The sequence below is a fragment of the Epinephelus lanceolatus genome, chromosome 21 (assembly GCF_041903045.1).
Source record: "Epinephelus lanceolatus isolate andai-2023 chromosome 21, ASM4190304v1, whole genome shotgun sequence".
NCBI lineage: Eukaryota > Metazoa > Chordata > Actinopteri > Perciformes > Serranidae > Epinephelus > Epinephelus lanceolatus.
Genome location: NC_135754.1, coordinates 27,677,905 through 27,695,603, shown reverse-complemented (window position 1 = coordinate 27,695,603; position 17,699 = coordinate 27,677,905). Strand labels below are relative to the sequence as shown.

At 41.4% G+C, this 17,699-nt stretch overlaps 1 protein-coding gene across 1 annotated transcript; it reads right to left on the bottom strand.

The window, feature by feature from the left end:
- Nucleotides 1-1,577: 1,577 nt before the first annotated feature.
- Nucleotides 1,578-17,447, bottom strand: epas1a (endothelial PAS domain protein 1a). The gene is made up of 9 exons (XM_033611197.2): nt 17,274-17,447; nt 13,149-13,315; nt 11,220-11,470; nt 11,052-11,136; nt 10,860-10,960; nt 9,648-9,811; nt 5,696-5,802; nt 5,455-5,623; nt 1,578-1,784 (listed from the first exon to the last, which is right to left on the bottom strand). The coding sequence occupies exons 1-9, from the start codon at nt 17,297-17,299 to the stop codon at nt 1,721-1,723; spliced, it is 1,134 nt and encodes a 377-aa protein (XP_033467088.1). The 5' UTR covers nt 17,300-17,447; the 3' UTR covers nt 1,578-1,720.
- Between the last annotated feature and the right edge of the window lie 252 nt (nt 17,448-17,699).

The following is a 17,699-nucleotide window of genomic DNA, read 5'->3' as shown; positions in this document are numbered from 1 at the left end:
AATACGAAGAAAAAAACAACACGTAGGGACTTAATATTATGTGCAGTTATTTTCTAACTTTCTCTTATTGATTATTGTCATCATGCCTTTTCTTTGATTTTTTTGTTTCAATTTTCATTTCATTTTGGTTTCACACCAGTAAAGCCAGTTGATCTGAAACCTGTCTGTTGTTTGCATGTATGTGTGAATTTAGAAGCCGAGAGGTAAAAAGTTGAAAACGTTCCCACGAGAACTTTCCTATCGAGTGTCTCTATTCAGGAAGCTGTGGCTTTGACTCAGTCTGCTCACATCTCCTCATCAGCACAATGCAGATCTCTCTATATATACTGTGTGTGTGTGTGTGTATGTAGCGCACACCATGTTTGACAGTCAGATGTCACCCCACGTGTCAGGTGGCCCAGAAGGAAACCCCACAGGAAGTACGGTCAGGCCCAGAGAGGTCAGGAAAAAGTCAAACCGCCTGCTTTCGTCGACAAATTTCGGCTCTCACTACACCCCGTCAACTGTCTGTCAACCACAGTCCACACCTAATGCTTTCAGTTTCCTTTAAAGGAAGACAGAAGTGGTGCTAACTGCAACAACTACGCAAAACAGTGTGACAAAACTGTGAAGTAAAACTCAGTTATCTGCCTGAATGATCAATGTGTATCTGAAGACCTGCTTAAAATGTGCTGTATCTTCCCAAGGTTTGCGTCAGTTGTCTGGTGGTTAAACAACAGTTCAGACAGTTCAAGTATTTGAAGCTATATCCAAATAATATACATTAGAAATATCAGTGATTAACAAAAACATACAGCAAGCCATTTTGCATTAGAAATATTCATATTTAATAAAAATCAGATCAATGAAAACAGATGATAAGAGTTCACAGACAGAGGTAGAGAGGATTGTTGTTTGCTGGAGGATGGTGGTCTTAGTCCCTGATCACACAGAAAATGTTTAAGCAGCTGGAGGCGCCGCTTTGTAATTGTTTTCAATGAGAATGAAGCTTTTTTGCTCGCTGTTTTTGTGCTGCGACGCACCTTGCGTTTCTGCACTCTACATGCCTGGCGTTTTTGCCGGAGCACTCTGAACTTCTCGAGGTGAAAAAACTTCAACTCAGAGTGGAAATGTCATCTCTTTTTGCATTATCTTTTTTCCCATTGTCCAATGAGATGATTTGAGAGGCAGGCCTTCTGTGGTGGTCACGACAACAAGTTGGTAAACAATGGAGGAGAAACTGGTGGTAGCGGTTGCTGGATGCCCAGAGCTATACGGCCTGATGTTAGACAGCAGGTTGTCAAACTGCCCCTGAGTCATCCTAAAATATGCGTGGAAACATCCATCATGGAGGAGAAGCTCCTGGACCAACTGGTGGTACTCCCCATGATCCACCCTCTTTTTTAGGGTCTCATGTACCCACACAGATCTCTGTTTCCCTGTGCCCAACAAACTATTTACTGACAGCCTCTCACCCTCAACCTGAGCTACAGCAAGTACCCTCTGCCTCAACATGTCAGGAGCTAGATACTGCTTACTGTGGGGAAAACAGTAGATTGATTACACAGGAAGGTTAGCTTAAGGACACGATGGGGTGGTTGCCTGGCAACAATAAAAAGGCACAGCAGGCTTTTTTAACACATTTTTTTTACTTGTGGCTTTCAGTGTTTAAAAAAAAAAGGATGTGCAATCCACTTTCTGTGTGATCGGGGCCTTTCTGACTCTTCTTCAGACTCAAGTTTCAGCTCAAACATCCGTGGACATGCTGGTCCAGAGAGAGCTTCAGGGACGGCTCCTCCACTCCACTGTAAGACACACATGAATACAGCATTGAAGCACTTTGAAGCCCTTTACCCGGACTTTAAAGGGTTTCGGTAGAATAATAACGCACGCATCATGTGGGTGCATGGCTATCAAAAAACAGTGTACATGAAGGAAAAAAGAAAGGCCTGCGCGCTTACCTCATGTCACAAGTGTTTAATCAAGTCATGTTTTGGTCCTGCTTTGATCTATGTCAGGTCGAAAGTGGTTTTTAAACTTTAAACTTAATTCAAAGGACGAAACTGGCTGTTTTTTTATACATTGGTCCTTAAACACTTTTAACAAAACAAACTGACACATTCATCAAATTAATCAAATAGTTGCTCAAAATAAAACTAATTGCCAACTATTTTGAAAATCATTTTATCTTTTGAGTCACTTTAAAGTGGACCCACACAACCTTTTCACCCCACAAGCATTTCAAGGTTGTTTTATTGTTGGTGCTGCTGACATGAAGACAACCTTCCTGTTTGCCTCAGAGCTGAGCAACTACCACAGTTTCCACTGTTACTTTGGTTCTTCCACCATCTGCCATTTCCACTACTGGGAATAGTATCTACAAAGAGCTGATATTGATCCTCTTTAGTAGCTGGGGAAAGCTACCTGTAGCTACTGGGAAAAACAAAAGCGCTATCCTCTTCCTGTTTTGGTTGTGCAATGGTTGCTACACTTCCTTTGAGCCATAAAGTCAGCCTCATTTTCCGTGAAGATCATACCATGCCCCAAGGAAGTGTGCCAAGCTTTGAAGCCAATGTTTGTAGTGGCCAAACATGGAATTAAGACTTCCAGGTCTGTCATGTAATGACATTGGGCCCAACGGACATTTCCTATGGTGAAAGAGATGTCTGTAAATCAATGGATAGATTTTATTTTGAGCATTACCGCCCTTATGAAATGACTCGTTTCACTATTGGATTGGATCCATTTGGTTCAATCTAGGGTTGGGTTGGTTCTCGGTAATACCAGTTTGGTTCGGTACTCCATCTGCGGAAGTCCGCCTGGACTAATGGTGCGTTCCAGGCAACCTGTAACTCGTGTTTTCACAACCTGTAACCCGTGAAAGTGCACTGGAATGGCAGTCAAACCCGTAACTTCCCACCCGTGAACTCGTACCAGATCGATGTACTCCCAGTTACGCTTTCTGACGTCACACATCCCTCTAAACCAATTACCTTACTCCTCTAAACAACAATGGCAGCCCTATGGATGCGGTGTTGATGCAGGTGATACGTGGTGAGAAATAGACATAAAATAACCCTAATGTTAACGCATTATTGGCAGCCGCTCTAACAGCTGGTTTCCAGTGCAAGAATAATCAATACCAAATACATTTCCAAACACGCTCAAATGAGCAAGGAGCAGGCACCTTTGGCGATAGAAATAATGGGGAAGCACAAACAAACGGTTCTCCATGTTCAGCGTTAAACAGGAAGTAACTGGCAGTTTGCTGTAACTTTCCTGGAACGCTACAAAGTCGTAACTCGTGACTTGAAGTCATGACTTACGAGTTCAAAAGCCTGCCTGGAACGCACCATAAAAGCGGACGTCTGCAAGCCCTGTGCGCGCAAAGCTCAGATTTTACCAAAGAGCATGGATACCAAGAGGCGAAGCTCAATGGAACGCCCCATAGCAACAAATTCCCCCATGGTTTCGTCCTACCGCCGCCATTTTGGACTGTCAGCAGACCACAGCAGACCCGCTTGCATACAAAAACACACAGACAAACTGAAGTATATCGCTATTAATTATGCTTACAATGCTACTCACCTCGTGATAGCTTGGTCACAGCTGCTTTTTCACGTTTTTGTAAAGCAAAATATAGACTTTAAAAAAAAACAAAACAAGGAAAAACGGCCGAGATGGCATCTCTACATATTACATCCACTTATGAGAAGATTAACTTAATTACTCAATATTTTAACTAGAAACACATTAATGGCGACGTCACATAGTCAGGTATAAAGATTTATTTACAGTTTGTACAGTAAGGGGACAGTAATAATAATAATAATAATAATAATATATAAGCTATTTTAATATGATATATTTTAATGCTAAAGCGCTAATCAGTTCTGATATAAATGGTCCAAGAGGCCATATATAGGCCTATATATACATATACATATATCTTCCCACGAAAACTGGCATATTAAATTGATATTAAAACACTTTAAAACGTACACCTCTGTCGGGATCCTTTGGGAAACGGTGGAAGGCCAGGTGTGGGGTGTTCCACTGATAGTTGTTGCAGTTAATTGCACTAAACTGTTTTCTTTTACTTTTTTCTCCTCTCTCCTTGACATCTTGCATGTTGTCTGGGCGCAACAGTCCAAGCTCAACAGTCCAAAATGGCGTTAGCACCCCTAGTGGCTGTTGGCAGAAATTCAACGGAGCTTCGCCTCTTGGTATCCATGCTCTTTGATTTTACGACCGTGCAAACTCTGCTCCGCGCGCCAGTGTCACACAAAAGACTGCTCGGCATGTATTTTTCACATCGCGGGGATTTTTCACGGACATTTTTACAGGAAACTACAACGCAGAAGTGCGCTCAACTATGGAAGCCCGAATGACTGCGGACGTTCCTCACGTAGTCCACTCCGCTTATAGTATGCCCGAGTCTGTGAGCACCTGTGTCTGCCTCTTCGCCAAGCGCACAGCAAGCAGGAGAGAGAGGGGGGTGGGTCGGGGACTGAGCTAGGGGGTGCAAGTGCGCATGCGCCGAGGCCTCTACTGTAGCCTGGAGTTTGTTTAACAGTGACGGGGAGTCGATAATGGCGGACAATTTAGTCTTGAAGAAATCAAAGAATGCGCCAATATGGCAACACTTTGGCTTTGAGCCAGACGAAGGAGGCAACCCTTGTTTGCACTGATTGAGTAAGCTAAACCTGCAAATTTATTTGTAAGGAATAAAAGAAACAAAGTGTTACTGTCACTGGACCTTTTTTTTTTCTCATACCGACCCAACCCTAGTTCAATCACATTTCCAAAGTCTACAAAAGCCATATGATTAAATTATTTTGTCACCATTTAAGTTCGCAGAGGGCTAAACCAGAAGTTAGTCCCTCATCTTGCGAAAGTCTGTAGTGCGCTTGCTCTATGGGCCAACAATGCAGAAGATCTGGGTAATTTTATACCTGGGAAATCAAACTTTTTGGGCTTTACCCTCCATCCTAACTTTAATAGGAATAAACAGGGCCCTGTCTCTAGCGCTGTATCCAGTTCTCTTTATACATCCTTGGATCGTACAGGGGTAGACAGATTGCAGAGTGAAAGCGAGGCTTTTAAGGAACCAATCTAAACTCCGATGGTGTCATGACTCTATAGCCATTAGATTGTGCCATCATAATGATAAGTTAAAGCAAAAAAAAGTTTCTATTTCCACTTGAACAAGCCCAAATCCCAAGAGAACTTGTCAACCTCATGGTGGCACTGGAGGAAAAAGTCATGGGATCATCAAAATCAGTAGGAATAACTTCTTGTGAATATGAACGTCTGCACAAACATCCATCAAACAGCTGTTTAGATTTTTCCGTCTGGACCAAAGTCGAGGAGCCACCAACCAACAGTGCCGACTCTAGAGCCATGCCGCTAATGTGTCTAAAAATAAAGGCGACAAACGTTCATTAAAATGGATTAAAATTGACATGCACACACCTGAGGACATAGGTAACACAGAGGATGCAGAGTGGCTGGTGGGCGCCAGGCCTGGACTTCGAGGGTCGGACGCTGGGGATGACCGCACTATGACTCTCCACCCAGACGTAACCTCCACCTCTCACCAGCATCCTGTACTGACCGCTGACTGACTGACTCTTCAAACACACTGCAGAGAGAGGAGAGATTGAATTAGAAACTTACAGGCGTGTAATGTGTGTGTTTGTGCATTAGTACTTACAGTTGAGATGATTTTTAGCCAAACAGTTTGTGTCCAGTGTGTGACAGAGATCATAGATGGAATGACCCAGCAGGTCCTCAGGACTGTACCCTAGAAGGAAAGTCACTCTGCAAAAACACACAAAGAAGTGACGGTATATACATTTAACTTACAAAAATACTGCCTGTCTTTAAGCTCAATGAATGAGTTACTACACGTCCTACAAATTTAGTTTCACTTATTCAGCAGCAGCCACAAACAAGTTCACAGTTCACAGATATTATGCAGTCGTGGGTCTAAAATTTCAAAAAGGGGAAGGTAAAAAGGGAACGAAGAAGCAGTTAAAGTTCTGAATTTTTTTTCTTCCATTTTTGTCACGCTAAATTAACCCCTTAAAATCCAGTTTTCTCTTTTTGTTTCCCATTAAAGGCATACTTCAACCCCCAAATGATCATTTGTGCATCAATAGCGCAGCCCGAGTTATGTTGAATTTGGGAAGAAAACTTCTTTTCTCATGTGCCTCCACGGTGAACGAAGACAAAAAGCCAAATATTCTTGATAAATTTAAGTCATTGGGGTTCATGTTTAACAGTGGCAACACTATATCAAACACAACCTTCTTTTACATTAAATTATCGTGAAATTTCTCCATTTTTTGGATTCTTGGTTCACCGTGGAGGCATGCCAGAAAAGTTCTCTTCCCAAATTCAACGTGGACACAGGGTGAGTAATTGAGATACAAATGATCACTTGTGGGGTGAAGAAGCTTGAAGGAAGTTCAAATTGGCTTCTGTCACGGGTGGGTTTTAATGTTTGGCTGCGCAGCATAAATTTGTTAATGAAACAGGGATGAACTCATTTGAAACAGAAGATGCCTCTTAGTGTGGTAAATATACAGTGTTGTATAATGTGACATGGCCCCTCCTCTTTTCAAAACCCTGTCTATTCTCTCGATACCAATCTCTTTTTTGTACTTAAAATGTATAAATTAGGGCTGTCAATCGATTCAAATATTTAATCGTCATTTATCGCAACTAAATCCCAGCGTTTTTTATCTGTTGTAAATGTGCCTTAAAGGGATATTTCTCAAGTTTTTAATACTCTTGAAGTGGAAAAATACACCGATCAGCCAAAGCATTCAAACCACTGACAGGTGAAGTGAATAACTTTGATTATTTTGTTCCGATGCATTGTTCTGCTGGGAAACCTTTGGTCCTGGCGTTCACGTGGATACCACCTGACATGTTCCACCCACTCAAACACCGCTGCAGACCAAGTACCCCCCCTCATGGCAACAGTACTCCCCCAGCAGGACAATGCAGCATGCCACACTGCAAACATCGCTCAGGAATGACCCAAGGAATGTGACAAAGACCTCAAAGTGTCAACCTGGCCTCCGAATTCCCCAGATCCCAATTTGAATGAGCATCTATGGCACGTGCTGTTAACCCGCCTCACAATCTGCCGCCAACGCACTGGTGCCAGACACCACAGGACACTCACAGATATCCTGTGTCCATGCCTCTACAGGTCAGAGCAAGTCTGATCCAAGGAGGCCCCACCTTGGATTAGGGGTACATCTGAGGTACCAGCACATCACAAGAATCCTTGAGCAGATTGGGACCTGGGAAATTTAGAAGCCAGGTCGACACCTTGAGCTCTTTGTCACGCTCCACAGGACATTTCTAAACTGTTTTTGCAGTGTGGCATGCTGCATTATCCTGTTGCCATGAGGGGGGGTACTTGGTCTGCAAGTACCAAAGGAATTTGTGTTAACTCGTTATTAACGCATTAACTTTGACAGCCCTAGTATAAATTAATAGACGTAGCTACTGTGATGTCACTAACTAGTTTGTGGACTCCCGTTTAGAGTTCGGCATTTTAGCATCTTGGGTTTTTTTCCTCGCCCTTAAATATGTGTAACTTAAAGCCTTGATAAAATGTGAACAGGTGAGATATAAAAAGTCACTCTTCGTAACGTTGTCATGAATGTTAAATCAGCTTTGTGCCAAGCTGTAAATCAGCCTAAAGTGGCCGTTCAAGGAACTCAAGTTTTTGGCACTTACGCACTGGCTTCATTTCTCTGCCTACGTGGTTGCCGAAAACCAAAGTTACGGCCTTGGAACCAGAAGAACATTATCAATGCAGCACAGATGAGTAATAAAGAAAGATGGGCATTAACTTCAATACTTTTTCCTTTTTCATAAGAATTTCATAATGTCCAACACTGCAAAATTAAATCACAACTCTTCCTTGTTATATACCATGAGAGTTAAATTCATACAATATGCACTTGACTCTGACTGCTCTTCAGATGCTGATTTTTAGGCTAAAACACATTCTTACACCACTGTGTAGAAGTACAGAGCAAAGAATGCATCCCCACCCACCCCCTTCACCCTGTGTGACTTGTATGTTAACATGCACAGTTAAGTCGAGCTGCGGTTATAGCTCGACTGGGACATTTAATTGGACTTCTGTCCAATCGATCTATTGATCAAAGTATGTCCGACTCTGCTATGATAGGTGGTGATGTGCCCCTTTTCAGCTTATTAGTATTGAACCTTTTTCCAGTTGACCTATGACGTCACAGACCAAACAACCAAGCTAGCTACGGTTAGCTAGCGGACCCTTCGTCTGTCCAAAAATGCACGGCTCTGGATGTAGATTTCGCTTCGATTTCATTGTTACTGGCCTCTTCTTCTGTTACGCATTTAATACTATTCAACTTCCAGGTCATGTCTCCCGGGGCGGAAATTGCAGGAGTAACTCGACTCCCAATCACTTTATCTGGGTGTGTTAGTCCAGCTTTGAGAAACTGGATTTAGTACGATTTCAGTCAGACTAACATGTTTACATGTATTTTAAACGTCTAGTTTTAGCTGGACTAACACAATAAATAAATTTTCTTTCACGTCATGTAAACATACTGACTGTGAAGTTGCTTGACTTCCTGGCATCATCACCATCTGGTACGCTGCTGCCACAGCTGAGATCAAGGGCAGACTGCAGCGTATCACTCGCTCTGCTGGGAAGGTGATTGGCCGCAATCTGCCATCCCACTTGGAAGACTGTGGCTGACCCTTCCCACCCTGGACACAATCTCTTTGAACCACTCCCCTCTGTTAGGAGGCTGCAGTCCATCAGGACCAAAACCTCACGCCACAAGAACAATTTCCTCCCAAGTGCAGCTGGCCTCATCAACAAGGCCCGGGACCCCCACTGACACTGGTTCCTATCCAGACACACTCCTGATATTATGGGTTACATTAACGCACATCCTTCAATCATCACTATCACCCCTTTGCACATATTCTTGTACCTGTATTACACTGTGAACGTTTACGACCTCTGAACAATGAAAAACTAATTTAATATGAAACCTTCAATCACAAACCAATACACAAGAACGAATAAAGCACATGTCCTCCTGAGACCCAAACTTTTGTTTGGTATGCATTTTTAATTTCTCCTAGCTATTTGGTATCAGTAGGACCTGCTAAGTATAAAAAACTAAACACTGTTAATGATAATAAAGTCCTAATGCCTTCAGACAAGTACTTCCTAATTAACAGTGTCTTAGCTTGTTAATGATGCTAAAATTGGTCAAATTTGTTGCCATATCAAACTACAAACATTATTGATCATAATTAAAAAAGTTTCAACCATAAAATGTGATCAGGGTTTGGACCTTGTCCACTTTTGTGTTGGGATCAGCTGCAGACTGACTTGGCAGAGATGGCTGCCATCTTGTTTTTACATGGATCAGTGTATTGTGCTCTTACTACCACTAGATGGCACAAAGAAGAGTCCACGAACGAGGACAACAGGTCTGAGTTAAGTAGATTGAAGTATAAGGTCAAGTAAACCCAAAATGTGATGTCCTCATATGAGGACACAGGGTCTCAGGAGGATATAAAAAATGACTGGCGACTGCACAAAGGCGTGTGGACATATATATATTTTAAATCACCTCTGGTCACAGTACGTGAACCTCATGTCCATGCTGTGCTGACTAGTGAAGGTGTGTGTGCTGAGGAGTGTGTGTGAGAGGGGCAGAGACTGGCAAGTCAGCAGCAGGCAGGAAACTGAAGACGGGGCGACACACGCCTTTGCTTGGCCCTGGCAGTGCAAGACCTAAAACCAAAAAGAGAGAGTGATTAAAACTGAGCCAAATAAATGTTTGAAAATGTGCAGGAGAGGTTAAAAGCCAGCAAAGGTTAGATATCGATAGTCATACTTCAAAAAAGGAAAAAAGATAAAAACAAAGACTGCATAAATCATCAAAGTTTCAAGACTGAAGCGGGATTTACACATGTGCTGCAGACCCTACGCTGTAGCCTACGCAGTTGTGAGCATTTATAGTTGTGCGGTGGTGTGTCTGTGTCACTCTGCAGTTACACCTCCTAAACACTAGTCAGCGGCGGAAGTAATTAGTTGGTTGATTCTAAACACACATTAAACACACATTAAACATGGCTTAATAGAGACAATTTCAAACACAAGTACACAAATCAGCTTCACTATAACTCGCAGCATTCACAGACAAACACTTGTCTTTATCTGGACACATTTTCCCCACAAATACAACATGCTAATGTTGTTAGCACAAGCCTATGGAATTTTACATTGTATAAATTAGCCTAGCAGCTAGCTGACTTTTCCTCTTCTCATATGAAGCCAGGGACAACAGCAACATTTAACAAAGGTAACATTTCAAAATTTGGCTCCATTACAACTCACAAGGTTCACTGACAAAACAACACAGCCAGGATAAATCACACACATGACTTGAAATGCTATTTTTGTGGAGGCTTTATTGTCTTCACAATTTATTGTTTCTTATCTGTGAAATTAAAGTAAATAAAAGCTTTGTTTCCACTGAGGGAAATGGTTTCAGCTTACAAAAATAGACAGGAGGTCTGCGTCGCCACAACGTGTAGTTACATTTCTGGGGAGGTGCATGTCAGGCTACGGTGTAGGATCTACGCAGAAGTATAAATTCCGCCTAAGCAGTGATACAAATTTGATAGAAATGTACAATTTACAGAGTTTATGTTTACAAAGAAATCCATGAAGAGTTAAAAACCTCTGCTAATCAAGAGTCCTCTTCAGATGTTTAATTAAAAATGATCAGAAACTGTTTGCTGCTTCACGGTGTAGCATGGTATTGTTTCTCACCAACCTTCCACGTAGCTGACTTGAGGTTGGCGCTTCTTCCCCTGTGTGTCTGAGCGCTTTTTATCCTCATGACAAAGTCCCTCTTTGCACCGCACCAAACTTCCTCTAAAAAACAAACAATTTAAGAAGCTACATGAATAAACCTGCTCAAATGTGTGTGATCTCTCTGAACAATCCGACACACAGACACACACACCTGCGGTTAGACGTAGATTATGTCTGATTTCTTCATGGTCACAAGGATGAGAAAACTCGAAAATGTTGTGTCCCATCAGCTCAGTCTGTGGAAGAATTTAAAGAACTCATCTTCAAATCCTGCATCCTAAATGTACATCATTCATGTAGAAAACGTGTGTGTGTGTACCTGTGTTAAGCCCATGTACTTGCTGACGTTATCAGACAGGTAGATCATGTCTCCCTCGGTGGACACGACCATCAGAAACCCTTCCAGGATCCTCAGGTACATGCTGGTCTCCTCCGAGGCCTCAAGATCCTCCGTTTCTTTCTCCTCCTCTTCGTCATGTCCTCTGTCACGCTCTCGCCGTTCCTCTCCACCTTCCACCACTTGTCCACATTTTACCGCATGACTGGCCTCAGCTTTTATCCCGGTCTTACCTGGAGCAGCGCAACACAGGAAGTCATTTTTATCGATTGTGTTACTGTCTGATCTCTTTCACAAAATTGCTGTGGAAAATAGTTCCTTTTATGGGAAACTATTCTCTTCTACATTCTCAGTGGGTTCAGTCTAAGTGTTTGTGGGAACTATGAACAAAGAATGTGGTGTTTCGTGAATGTTGCTTTCAAACTGTGTGTGTGTCCCAGGTGTTAGTACTCATGTTAAAGGACTTCCTCTCTGTCTGACACCCGTCTCAAACCCACCAGTATTGTGACTACAGTGTACCACATCAAACTGATGTTTTGCTTTCTGAAGCAGAAGTTACCGTTCTGCATAAGAGCACATTTCAGTCACACTTATGAATACTTTGAAACAGAATTTACCTCGCAACTGTCTGTGTATACGTAGGATCAAAGGTTCAGCGGAAATATACAGTACTTTGGACACAGCGCCATGAATTCCTTTATTGTACACAGGGTTTATTCAGCTTACGGCAAGTCAGATTTGATCATTTAAAGACTCATCAGTGGTGGCGGGTTAGAACCAATTTTGCCTGAATGAAGCTCCAGAAAAACTTCAGTCAGGAAGACTATACTTGTGCATGCTTAGGTCTGTAATTTATTTCTTACACCATTTGCCATTCACTCGTCAATTTCTTGCTGTCGTTGACAGAGGCTGTCAATTGTGACATCAGCTGTTCTGTAAGCTGATGAGTTACGCACCTTCTCTTTTAGCCTATCGTCTCGCTGCTTCTTGTTTTAAATTAGGTTCAGTCAGGAAAACTGAGGCAGAGAGAGCACACCTCCCTGCCCTTCCATGTGCATTGAGGAAAGCCTGAGGCAGAGAGAGTACACCTCCCTGCCCTTGCCCTTGTGAATAAAGTCACAATTAAGAAAGTCGTAAATTTATCCTGATCTTTAACTTACTCTGTGACTTTTATTTCTCGTAAATTTACGAGTTTAATCACATAATATTATGGCTTTTTCTCAAACAATTACAGCTTTATTCTCACTATATTACAACTTTTTATTTCGGGAAATTGTAAGACTTCATTGTCAAAAAATTACGACTTTATCTGTCTTTTGACCAGGGATGGCGTAAGATGTTTTCCTATGTACATACCGCAAAAAAGTCACAATGTTACAAGAATAGACTTGTAATTTAATGACAATAAAGTGATTATATTTCAAGAAAAAGTTGTGAAGAAGAATAAAATCATAATTTTTAGAAAAAAGTCATTACAAGAATAAAATCCTAATTTAATGAGAATAAAGTCACATGATTTTGAAAAACGTTATATTACAAGAATAAAGCTGTAATTTCGAGAGAAAAAATTGTGAAAATAAAGTCATAATTCCATAAGAGTAAAGTCACACTTCTTCAAGAAAAGAGTTGTAATATTACAAAAATTAAGTTGTAATTTTATGCAAAAAAGGTCATAATATTTATCTTTAACTTACTCTGCGACTTTTTTCCTAGTAAATTTACAAGTTCAATCACATAATATTATGGCTTTTTCTCAAACAATTGCAGCTTTATTCTGGTAATATTACAACTTTTTTTTCTTTAAATTATATGACTTTATGGTCAAAAAAATTACAACTTCAATCTCGTAATATTACAACTTTTTTTCTTGAAATTGTATGACTTGATTGTGGCTTTGATGACCGCTGGTACCTTTGAGCAGTGTGTGCATGCGTATGTAGCTGAGGGTGAGGCGAATGACCGAGGGCTTGTCCAAGTGAGCTCGCACAGACGGCTGGAGCGGCAGGAGGCCCGACAAATCACCAAACACCTCAGACTCCACCCGTCGTCTCCTTCTGGCTGCCTCGCGGCTGATTGCCCTGGAGAGGAAAAAAAAAAAAAGAAACAGTTAGGATGACTCAAGCTATCTTAATAACATTTACAAGGATTTTACTGAGTTGCTATGAACTCACACTGCGCTACCACAGACCTCACACTATATGACACTATATTAATATGGATGGGATGCACACACAAATCATGATTACACTCACAGACGTATGAGAGTATGGTATGTCCACCTTTTGCAGCTGTTACAGCAGCACAGCTTTCTGGCATAGTGTCAATATATTTCTCGAGAACTTCAACACTAATGTCATCCCATGCCTTCTGCAACTCAAGCTAAAGGCTTTCCTTTGAATGTTCAAAAGATCTGTCCACTGTATTTTCCAACTTGCCCCAAATTTGCTGGATGGGGTTGAGGTCCAGACTTTGAGGGTGCCGGTCCATCATTTTCAATGTTCCAGCAGATTCCTTCTGTCACAGGTAGTTCTGGCAATAGTTAGAAGAACGTTTAGGGTCATTGTCCTCTTGGAAAGTAAATCCAGGCCCAATAAGACGACTCCCAGATGGTACTCCGTGCCTCACCAGAATGCTGTGGTATACTTTCTTATCCATGATGACATCAATTTTCACTAAGTCACCTGTTTCTGAGGCTGAAATGGCACCCCAGACCATAATACTACCCCCTTGTTTAACCATTGGCAAGAGACACTCATTTTTATCTCTCTCCCCATCCCTCCGTCGAACATACACTATTTGCTTGTTGCCAAACTGCTCAAACTTGGATTCATCGGTCCACAACACTTTATATATATTGGAGTTATGCTATGTAACGTGTGAAATAGAGTATGGTGAATGTGCCAGAATAGGTAGTATTGGCACTGTCACTACCTGGAGCTGGCATAAACGGAGCCTGGGTTTATTAAAGGTGGCAGTGTTGTTTGGGCTGAGAAAGCCTATCAGTTTATCTTCTCTATCTCCTTTAACTTTAGCTTATATTGGAGTTATGCTATGTAGCGTGTGAAATAGAGTATGGTGAATGTGCTAGAAAAGGTAGTATCAGCACTGTCTCTACCTGGAGCTCGCATGTACGGAGCCTGGGTTTGTTGAAGGTGGCAGTGTTGTTTGGGCTGAGAAAGCCATGCATAAGCAAGGTAAAGGAGGTTGTTGGGTTGGTGCAATTGGGTCGTCCAATGAGTTTTGAAGCATTTAGTTGAATCTGAGCAGATAATGGTGCCCCAAACACTTCAGCTTTCATCCTGCTGCTCTTGTAAGCAAGACAAGACTTCACTAGAATAAATACAGAGGGTTTATCACAAGATGCAAACCATTGGTTAGCCTTAAAAATGGAAGGCCAGATTAGAGTTTGTCAAAAACCATCTAAAAAGCCTGTACAGTTGTGGAACAGCATACTATGGACAGATAAAACAAAGATCAACTACCAGAATGATGGGAAGACAAGAGAAGGAAGAAGGGAAGGAACTGCTCATGATCCAAAGCACACCACCTCATCAGTGAAGCATGGTGGAGGTACTGTTATGTCATGGCCATGTATGGCTGCCAGTGGAACTGGTTCTCTTGTATTTATTGATGATGTGACTGCTGACAAGAGCAGCAGGATGAAAGCTGAAGTGTTTGGGGCACCATTATCTGCTCAGATTCAACCAAATGCTTCAAAACTCATTGGACGATGCTTCACAGTGCAGATGGACAATGACCTGAAGCATACTGCAAAAGCAACCAAAGACATTTTTAAGGCAAAGAAGTGGAATGTTCTGCAATGGCCAAGTCATATCATCTGACCTGAATCCAACTGAGCATGCGTTTCTCTTGCTGAAGCCAAAACTGAGGGCAAAACACCCAAAACACAAGCAGGAAGTGCAGACGGCTGCAGTAAAGGGCTGGCAGAGCATCACCAGGGAAGAAACCCAGCATCTGATGATGCCTATGTGTCCAACACTTCAGGCAGTCATTGACTGTAAAGGATTTGCAACCAAGTATTAAAACTGACTGTTTAATTGATGATTATGTTAGTTTGTCCAAATACTTATGAGCCCTTAAAGTCGGGGGACTGTGTGAAGAAATGGTTGTAATTCCTACACGGTTCATACTACATTTTTGAAAAAAGCCTTAAATGAAAGCTGAGAGTCTGCACTTTAAGCATGTATTCATTGTTTCATTTAAAACCCATTGTGGTGGTGTACAGAGCCAAAATGACGACAACTGTATCATTGTCCAAATAATTATGGACCTGACTGTATACATATATATGTATCTTTTAAAAATGGTTTCAGTTCTAATAAAACCCTCCTGTTTCACTTAAAGGGTCGAGAAAGTTAATGCACTGTGAAAATGTCCCGTTGTTGCAATTCTACTTTGTTACAGTTTCTTAGATTAATGTAATTATTTTTATCCAGATATTTAATCAAAATGAGAGAGGCGCTCGACAACATTTACTCAAAGTCTCGCTGAGGTACTCAAACCTTTGCTTCACTACATCTCAGACAGAAACACTGCACCTTTTCCTGTACAGTTTGCTTACTACTACCTGTAGCTTTGCAGAGTCAGATTCTACCTTGTGAATGACTGATAAAACATCACTGTTTCACCAAAACGTCAGCTTTGCAGGAACTCTGAAACACTCATGTTTGAGCCTGATGACACGGAGACTTTTTGACATTATCTGATGAGACTGCGGAGAATTTCTCAACACATAAGGAAGCATGCAATAACTTCCACTGAGATGACGCTGGTGAGTTACAAAATCTCCAGTTAGAGGGTATTTTCATGCGCTCATGTGCACGCTTACTTTTGATAAAGATACACATTCACTGCTTCTGTACTTTTAGTTAAGATTTTTGATAGAAGGAGTTTTTTTAAATATATATTTTTCCACTTTAACTTTTCTGTATGGTAAACTGATGAGGACGGTGGTGCATTGTGGTCAGATATGCATCAACACACTCATTCTGTATTTGAGGTGAAAGGTTCTTTTTATTTTTATTTATTTAGTCTATTTTTTTAAAGATATTTTTAGGGCATTTTTTTGCCTTTAATTGATAGGATAGTGAAGTGTGAAACTGAGAGAGAGGGAGAGACATGCAGCAAAGGGCCATAGGCTGGAGTCGAACCCGGGCCGCTGCGGCAACACTGGGGTGCCTGCTCTACCACTAAGCCACTGACGCCCCATGAAAGGTTCTTCTTAAAGGATTTACGTGTATGTAAAAATTTCATTAATAAAATATTTTGATCTACTTTAAAAAAAAAAGTAACTTCCAAACTTTGACAGAAAACGTCCTCGTCCCATACAGGAATTCACAAATTCAAACAATTAAAAAATGTTTTAAAAGCCTTCAAAATCTAAAACGAACAGTGCATACTGATAAAACTGGCGTTAAAATGTACTGCTATAATTATGTTTTCAAATTTTTTTTTTTACAAAAAATGTGGCTCTTCAAAGATGCGTCCCAGATTTTTGTCAACTCTGCCAGATTTCCAAAACCATCATTTAATCAGGCATAAAAGGTGTTAGCTGTACCCTAAGCTTTCTATTTTTTAATTAATTTATTAAATAATGCGATCAGGTGAGTCTCAACCATAGGAGTTCATCCTGGAGCTCTACATCAAAACTAAACAAGAAATATGGTTTAAAAGTAAGTGTGTTGATGGCATTAAGAGAACTCTTAGCAACTTTGAAAAATAAAATGGCTACTCACCACAACTGCTGTGAAATTAATAAATATATAACTTTTTGTCAACTCCGACGTTTAATAGTCAAGATCTTTAAAATATATTTTCCCAGCCTATTTTAAGAGAGAAAAAAACATAAAACAAAAAGGGTTTTGTCCCAATTCTGCGGATGAAGTGCCAAACAGTCACAGAAACAATTCAGTTAAAGCCCAAAAACATACAACAGCCTGAATATATTTTCAAAGACAAATCAGACACACTGTGAAGATGGTTATCAAAATGTCTGAAAGCAACATGCAGCTCTACCTTCTCTTCTCCTTGTCGGCTGTCATTGCGTCCAACAGGCGTCTCTATCCGGCGTCATGGTGAACATTGGCTCAGAACAAAAGAGATGGAGGCAGCAGGAATTCACAGCGCAGCAGGGAGCCTCCCCGCTACAATTTGCACCAGCACAGGTAGTCCAATTAATCAGAGAGGCAATTAGCAGTGCCAAATGTCACAAGGCAAGTGGTTCCCCCCCGCAGCACAGATGACTCCAGCAGTGAGTGTCTCCTCTCCCTTCTGCATGTGCATCACCTACAGGGCCTCTAAAACTGAGCACTCTGATAGGTCAGCTGGCCAGGAAAAGCATCACCTCCCCTCCCCTCCCCTCTCTTCTCACAAACTCTGAAGCATCCCACAGAACAGATCTGCTTGTGAACAGCAGCAGGCAAGAATCGATTAAAAAAAGAA